The sequence below is a fragment of the Oncorhynchus clarkii genome, chromosome 29 (assembly GCF_045791955.1).
Source record: "Oncorhynchus clarkii lewisi isolate Uvic-CL-2024 chromosome 29, UVic_Ocla_1.0, whole genome shotgun sequence".
NCBI classification, from domain to species: domain Eukaryota; kingdom Metazoa; phylum Chordata; class Actinopteri; order Salmoniformes; family Salmonidae; genus Oncorhynchus; species Oncorhynchus clarkii.
In genome coordinates, this window is record NC_092175.1 from 6,332,353 (window position 1) to 6,340,489 (window position 8,137).

Consider the following 8,137-nt stretch of genomic DNA (forward strand, 5'->3'; position numbering starts at 1 on the left):
GATCTTCCTGTCTGGGTTGACGCCCCCCCTTGGGTTGTGCCGTGGCAGAGATCTTTGTGGGCTATACTCGGCCTTGTCTCAGGATGGTAAGTTGATGGTTGAAGATATCCCTCTAGTGGTGTGGGGGCTGTGCGTTGGCAAAGTGGGTGGGGTTATATCCTTCCTGTTTGGCCCTGTCCGGGGGTATCATCGGATGGGGCCACAATGTCTCCTGACCTCTCCTGTCTCAGCCTCAAGTATTTATGCTGCAGTAGTTTGTGTCGGGGGGCTAGGATCAGTTTGCTAAATCTAGAGTACTTCTCCTGTCTTATCCGGTGTCCTGTGTGAATTTAAGTATGCTCTCTCTAATTCTCTCTTTCTTTCTCTCTCTCTCGGAGGACCTGAGCCCTAGGACCATGCCTCAGGACTACCTGGCATGATGACTCCTTGCTGTCCTGTTTGGGGTCTTAGGCTGAGTTTCTGTACAGCACTTTGAGATATCAGCTGATGTACGAAGGGCTAGAAAAGAAATATGATTTGATTTGATCTTACCAGAAACAGACCACAGACCTCACACAAAGGTTTAAGGAAAGGGGGTACAAAGACAATTGGGTAAAACATGCCAATCATCGTTTTGAAGGACTAACACAGTTGGAAGGCCTTCAACCAAAAGTTAAAGAAAAAGCAGAACATGTCCCCAGTTGGGGAAGGCATTTAAGGAAGCACTGGTACAATATTGATAATGACCTACAATTGAAACTCGTCTTTTTTTTGTATTTTCACCCAACCAAGCCGCACTGCTTCTTGACACAATGCCCATCCAACCCGGAAGCCACCTGCACCAATGTGTCGGAGGAAACTCCGTACATCTGGCGACCGTGTCAGCGTGCACTGCGCCCAGCACACCACAGGAGTCGCTAATGTGCGATGAGACAAGGATAACCCTGCCGGGCCAAACTCTCCCCTAACCTGGACGACACTGGGCCAATTGTGCGCAGCCTGTACTTGAACCCAGAATCTCTAGTGGCACAGCTAGAGATTGCTCCACTCGGGAGGCAATGAAACCCATCTTTAAATATCCCCCACGTATGGTCTTGAAAAGACCCCCAAACATGAGAGACATTGTGGTTACATCTGATTATTCACTAGAGAAAAGGGAAATTTTCTTAGACAAAGTTAGGGAGTTTAATTACAAATGGGGCTCAATGCAGCTTCACATACAAATGTAACTAATTTACCCACCCCCACACAGGATAAAGATTTAAGATCTGATTACCTGCATTTCCACCAATATTATTTACATGTTAATGTCCTTGTTTGTCTCACATAGGGAAAACCCGTAGAAGCCTTAAGACACGGATCAGTGAGCACTGCAGCAACATACGGACAGGTGAGTCAAAACCCTGTTGCTGTTCCTTTTGTACAAGCTGGACATTCTATTAGCTCTCTGAGATACATTGGAATAGAAATTGTCAAGATGTCCCACAGAGGAGGGGACATTGAGAGGAAACTTCTTCAAATGGAATCTTTCTGGTTCCATAGGCTCAACACACTGTCTCCTCTTGGCCTTAATGAGGAGTTTGACTTGAAACCGTTTTTTATAGTTTCAAAATGACAAAATAGTTTTGTGTGTATATGTTACTGTAAATATTGATCACATTCCTTGTGTATGATCATATATTTAGACACGTTGAATGTTAATATTGTGAACCTATGTTATACATTTTTTTACTTCCTGTTTCAGGAAGTGATGTCACTGAGTAATGCCTATGTATATTAGGACCTTCCACCCCCACCTGGGATATGGAAGCCTGATGCAGACCTAAGGGTCGAAATGTTGTTATAAATAAATATCACCTGGAAGTATGAGCAGCATTTTCCTTCCTGTTTTTCTTAGAATGCTGCCCTCCCTTAACTATCCACTGTCTTGCATAATACTATTATGCATCTTACATTTATGACCATTGAAAAGTGCTATTTCCTGCTGATATTTCAATTATAAAGTTAAAATGTTACAATGGAGAGTGATAGAAGATAAGGAGGATTGTTTGGTGACAAGACTGGATCCTGTCTTTTATCTGTAGATAATGATTAGACAAGGTGAACCCATTCATGTCCTGTAGTCCAATACAATGACCTAAGTGTTACCATTGTGCTATAGAGCCCCACAGTGGAGGTGTCATAATACCCATAAAACCTAGCGGTCAAACAGGGAAGTGGTTCCAATTTTTTGTTTTACCCCATTAACTTTTTTAGAACCACTTGAAATATGGGCTGTGTTTCCTGTAGGCTCAACCTGGCATGACGTTTTGATAACCATGGAGATATCTCTCTGACTAGGTGACTTTATATTTTTGTTCAGTGCATGTTCAATATATCAGGAACAGTGTTATTTGGGTTGTTAATCGGATTCGTTCCGCAATTTCTTGATTTTTTATTTTTTTAAAGTATTTGTACGTTTTTTGGGGGTATTATTTGTGTGCTGTTTGACATTAAACTGCGTTGTTATGAGCTAGTGACATAAGCGTTTCGCTGCGCCAACCAATGAATACATCAGAAATGAAATCAATGTTAATATTGATTTCATTTCTGATGTATTCATTGTTTGGTTAAGAGAAAGGCTGTACACAGCAAGCTTTGGTGTAAGAGCAGAGCCTGAGCAGAGCATTGTGTTTTCAGGGAGGATAGATTACTCCAGGTTCTTTCAGAGATGATATATTGCTGTGGGGTGTCACCTTCCCCCAGCCTATTGCCACTATTCTCTGTAAGCAAAACATCTGCTTCACACAACTAGTCTACCACAGACAGGTGCACTTCCTGACTAAATTTCCTTCACACAAACAGGCAGGGCCCCTTTTAAAAACGCCAGTCATTATATGCACATAGTATAGTCACAGAGGCCCCTACGAAACCTGATTGAAGAGAGTAGTGAGGGTGGCTAGTACAGAGGTAACATAGGAGTACGGTACACACGCGCGCTATTACTCTAAATGAGACCTCCTTTCCTTTGAAACACAAGGTGGCTTTTATGTAGATCTGTGTCTGCCGATGACTGATTAGCCCGGGTTGTCCATTGTAGAGCATGAATATGGCAGAAGACTAACTCGGGTAAAAGTCTCAGTGAGCCTTGCTTTGTACACAACTCTCTACAAAGGTAGCATGTCAATGAGACATGCTAGGTATGACAGGAATGGGAGAGGATGTAAGTACAGTGGAAGAAAAAACACTTTAGTAAAAGGAAAGATTCCTTAATAGAAGAAAAGTCACACGGTGAAATACAGCTTGAGAAACAGTCGAGGTATTTGGTTTTAAATACACTTAAGTATCACAATTAAATGTAATTGCTAAAATATACTTAAGTATCAAAAGTAAGTGTAAGCCATTTCAAATTCCTTACGTTAAGCAACCCAGACAGCACATTTATGGCTAGCCAGGGGCAGACTCCAACAGCATTTGTGTTTAGTGAGGCAGATCAGAGGCAGTAGAGATGACCAGGGATGTTCTCTTGATAAGTGTGTGAATTGTACCATTTTGCTGTCCTGCTAAGCATTGAAAATGTAACAAGTACTTTTGGGTGTCAGAGAAAATGTATGGAGTAAAAAGTACTTTATTTTCTTTAGGAATGTAGTGAAGTAAAAGTAAAGTAAAGTACAGATACCCCCCAAAAACGACTTATGTAGTACTTTAAAGTATTTTAACTTAAATACTTTACACCACTAGGTTATATAGTTAGTACAACCAGCAGATTCTGAAGATCTGTAAAACACCATGAGAAAAGAGAGTAACCATACAGCCAGTTCTGTTTTAGCAGCATTTTGACCACTGTTGTGATATAATAACTCTAAGGATGTTGATTTGTTAAATCAGGTTTGTTATGGTAGGGCTGCAGGAAAATCCCGCCTCTTCAGTAGATCTCCAGGGAGACGGTTGGGTGTTATTCTGTGTATCAGTCAAATGATCAGTGTGCTGAAACCCTTCGTGTTTACATGTTAGACCACTGGATTTGCATCACCAGAGGGGGGGAGAGGGAGGATTGTTTTACAAGTCACACAGTATCCTCCCAATGATCATGAAATGATTCATTTCCATTTATTGGCAGGATATGGAACAGTTTGGGACAAGAAGATAGGGATCTTTTATGACAGGTGGTTTAACAGAGGGGAGGGGGAAGGTAGGGGACAAGAAAGAAAGAGCAGAAAAAAAGAGAGAGAGAGGGGGAGGGGGCAGGGCAGTAAAATGGTGACTGACAGGTTTTTGCGTCATCCAGATCACGCTGATATCATAAACTTTGTGGATGAGAGCAGGAAGGGGCCGTCCTGTCCTGAAGGTGACCAGGGGAGATACTACCACATAGTTCTATCAGTAACACTTATGACTCACCTATGTGGTTTCGCTTAACCCGATCGCACACTGAGTCTCTGTTTCAGCCAGTCCCTCAAGGGCCGCATTTCTAAAATAGGCACCTTGTGTTGCAACGCATGAGTTCCGCTCCATGCCTCGACACACCAAACCTGTTTGCCAAGTACCGTCCCTCTATGAATAACAACATGGAAAGGCACGGTGTGTCGTGACATGTTGTGACATGTTTAAACCACAATTACTATTTGACCTCTCTGCCTACAACAACGGAGATCCTGTGGTAGCACCATAGGTTGATTCATAGTGATTGAATGTCATGTCCAGTGTGTGTGTTGAATTATTCAACCGTATCTATTACATTACATGACATAAATATTTGTTGACTATTGTACTTCATGACTGACACTCCAAAGGGCAGATGTTCCACTGAGGGGAAGTAACTGTGGTCTGCTTCAGGTTACAGGAATAAACTATACATGTTAGAAAATTCATTATTGTCTGACCATTTCCTATTTATGGAAGTCCAGGTGTGTCTGTGTCTAATTCATTCTGTACTTCTCATTTCTTAACCAGGGTATGACGTCTCAAGTAGTACTTTATGCTTAGCGGGACCTCTGCTGGACTGTTTGTGAAACTGCATGCGGACACTTAGCCCAAGATGTACTGAAGGAGTGTAGACTAGCTAGCCTACTCTTTTAGGGTCAATCAGCAGTTGCCACATCCATCTTGGGACTCATAAATGAATGATATGTACCCATTGATTCTTGAAGAATATAATGTATAAGTGCCTCATCATGAGCTTAGTTCAACTGTCATACCCCACCAGAACCTCAAATATAAGCTTGTTTGTAACCAATGTAAATGGTTACATGGTTACAACTATAATTTCGACATCATGGATGGAAATGCAAAGATACACTTGGCCTACTGTACTCTGTTATTACCTGGGGGGCAACTTTCACTGGGGACATGGCTTCTCTCTCTTCTGTAAACAAGCTGTAACATACGGCCTTGTTGGAATCGTGTTTTAAAAAGTTTATAGTAATTGTACCTTTTTTGTTTTTAGAAAATAATTTCTCGACGATATGAAAGTTAAGTTCAAAGGGTTTCAAAACTGTGACACAAGCGAGGATTAGTAACGTGTAGATAGAGCACACATCGGCTGTGCCGTCGTCAATTAATGGGATGAAAATCCAAGAGGGGGCCCTTTCGGGTGAACGATGGTTAGTGCACACAGAACGAATGATCATTGGAAACGTAGGCACATTTACAGCACTATAAGGATTCCATCTCACAGCGGATGATGACTTTTAAATGACAATCAACATTCACATTTCTTTAATATTTCCAAAATTGTAGACCCTTTCCCAACAATAGTTTGACAATCTGATTAAAACATGGCTGACATTTCACTCTGCTTTCTAACTCTTCACCGACCCTCTGCTCCAATCATCATCAACAGTACAAATATTCTGCAGTTTCCCATATTAATAATCTATTAGAACACAAGCACACTCTCTAGGAATACCAAGTATACTTGATGCTCGGCCAATGACATGCTTGAAAAGAGAAATAGTTGTGTTTGGTTTTTGTTTGTGTTTAGGCCCCAGGCTGAAGATCATGGATCACAATGAAGGTGTTTTGTCGTGGGAGGGTCAGTGTAGAGGTCTCTGCCAAAGAGATTATAGACAGTGTCTGAAAGAGAGGATGATAAATTAGTATTGGCCCCACGCATCGCTCTGGCGGCCCACTGGACACCGCTAAAAGACTGCCATTCAGCTTTCTGGTTTGTGTGTGTGTGTGTGTGTGTGTGTGTGTGCGCGCGCGCGGATTTCCCTTGTGTTACCCTGCTTGAATTGCTGTGCTGCAATCCTTCAACTGTGTTATTTTCAACAAAACACACATTTTCCAAAAATACTACATGAGTTATTAAAATACCTATAAAACATCTGTGCAGTCTTATGTTTACATGTCTCTCATCTACCAACAGACAGTTATGCTATATCAGGTTATCCAGTCATAGGATTTACCCCAAAAGAAATTATTCAAAAAGAGTTCAAAACAGAGAAACATAGGAAAATGTCAATAGCAAAAAAAACTTAGCAAAAATATACAACTCCAGTCAGCATGGATTATTAGCGGTATTAGTAAAACACACACATTTCAAATGCAGGGAAGTCTGACCTGAGAATGCCATGGAAACCAATGAAAAAAACCCACAGAGCAACCCCAAACAAATCAATATCGTACAAAACCAGAGATCTGACAGAGAGCTACAGAGCGCAGTTAGTGTAAAGTCATTACATTTCATGAACACAAAGAAAGATGGAAAAGGTGAAGAGAGAGAGAGAGAGAGAGAGAGAGAGAGAGAGAGAGAGAGAGAGAGAGAGAGAGAGAGAGAGAGAGAGAGAGAGAGGTGTGGACAGAGAGAAAGACAGAAGAGATAGAGTAAGGAAGGGAGAGAGATTGGATGAAATACACACAAAAAGCGGTCAAGGGAGAGGGAGGAGAGAGAAAAAAAGCAACACTCAAGCTCCTTTATCCTTCCTCCCTTTCAGACCTTCCTCAACATATCTATCTTTGGAGGGGGTGGGCACCATGTTAGTCCCCCCCAGCCAGTCCCAGTGGGAGAAGAACGGGGCAAAGTTTGTCCCGGGCATCCGGTGGTGAGCGTCGTGTTTGGGGGGTCCGCCCCACAGGCCGAAGGGCACCAGGCGGTGCAGCGACCAGGGGAAGTCGTAGCCACAGTGGTCCTCAGTGGACACACAGATGGTGAACACCATGAAGCCCCAAGCGGTCAGGCAGTGGCACTGCAGCAGGAGGGGGTCCACAGTGGTCCAGAAGCCCGAGCTGATCAGCTCCCAGGCGGACACGTACTGGGTAACCAGGCTAAAGGGCTGAAGGTACTGGTGGTGCATGGCGTGGAAGGTGCGGTACAGCCATGGGACTCTGTGGTGTAGAAGATGCCAAAGATAGAACTGGAAGTCAAAGACCACCATGCACCCCAGGATGCCCAGGAGGAAGCTCATTAGAGTGGGTGCGTCACGGGGGAGCGGGATAGGAGGCCTCCACAGCCACTGGCCCACAGCAGCAGGGAAGATATAGACCAGGTGGTTGTAGGCTGTGAGATACAGGGTGGTCCAGATGTTGTCCCAGGTGACGGGTCTGTCTGGGTGGAGCTTGTAGCTGTTGAGGGCTGGCCAGCTGGGGGCCAGGAGGTCTAGCAGGGTGTAGAGGGTCACCAGGAGAAGGTAGGTAGAGACAGAGATGACCACAGGGAACAAAGGGCTCCGCAGCTCAGCCTGGTGGTGCTGCAGGAGGTAGTCCCACGCCGGCTGAAGGACGGACTGCTCCGGGAGCCCCAGACCCAGGGTCAGGTTAGCCACGGTCAGGTGAGACATCCAGGGGAGAGACACACCGCTGAACAAACCGCCTGCACTCACTGTGTCCCAACTAAAGTCTAATAGTCTCAGAGGATTCATTTATTATCTGGGTTGGTTGCAACAGACTCCACAAGAATGGCAAAGATACTTCCAGCTGTAATGTTTGTTTTTCTGCAAAAGGCAAATAATCTGGTGCCGTAGTGCCAAATTAGGTTGGCGGTCGATCTTAGCCTCTTATGTAGATCGAGGCGCCACCTCCTCCCCCCCCCCCCCCCTCCCCCTCCCCCTCCCACATTTCTGACCCAGATCTGAGAGAGCTGCCTCCCGCTGATCAGAAGTGACAAAGACAAAGTCAAGTGTGTTTTCTTTACTCGCATTGAGGAGAAACAATACACTGTGGTCAAAGCCAAACTTTG

General features: G+C 44.0%; 1 protein-coding gene across 1 annotated transcript; it reads right to left on the bottom strand.

The window, feature by feature from the left end:
• Positions 1 to 5,956: 5,956 nt before the first annotated feature.
• LOC139388664 (cholesterol 25-hydroxylase-like protein 2) lies at positions 5,957 to 7,820 on the bottom strand. The gene is made up of 2 exons (XM_071135479.1): positions 6,899 to 7,820; positions 5,957 to 6,033 (listed from the first exon to the last, which is right to left on the bottom strand). Exons 1-2 carry the CDS (start codon positions 7,818 to 7,820, stop codon positions 5,957 to 5,959), a joined length of 999 nt encoding a protein of 332 aa, XP_070991580.1.
• Positions 7,821 to 8,137: the final 317 nt, after the last annotated feature.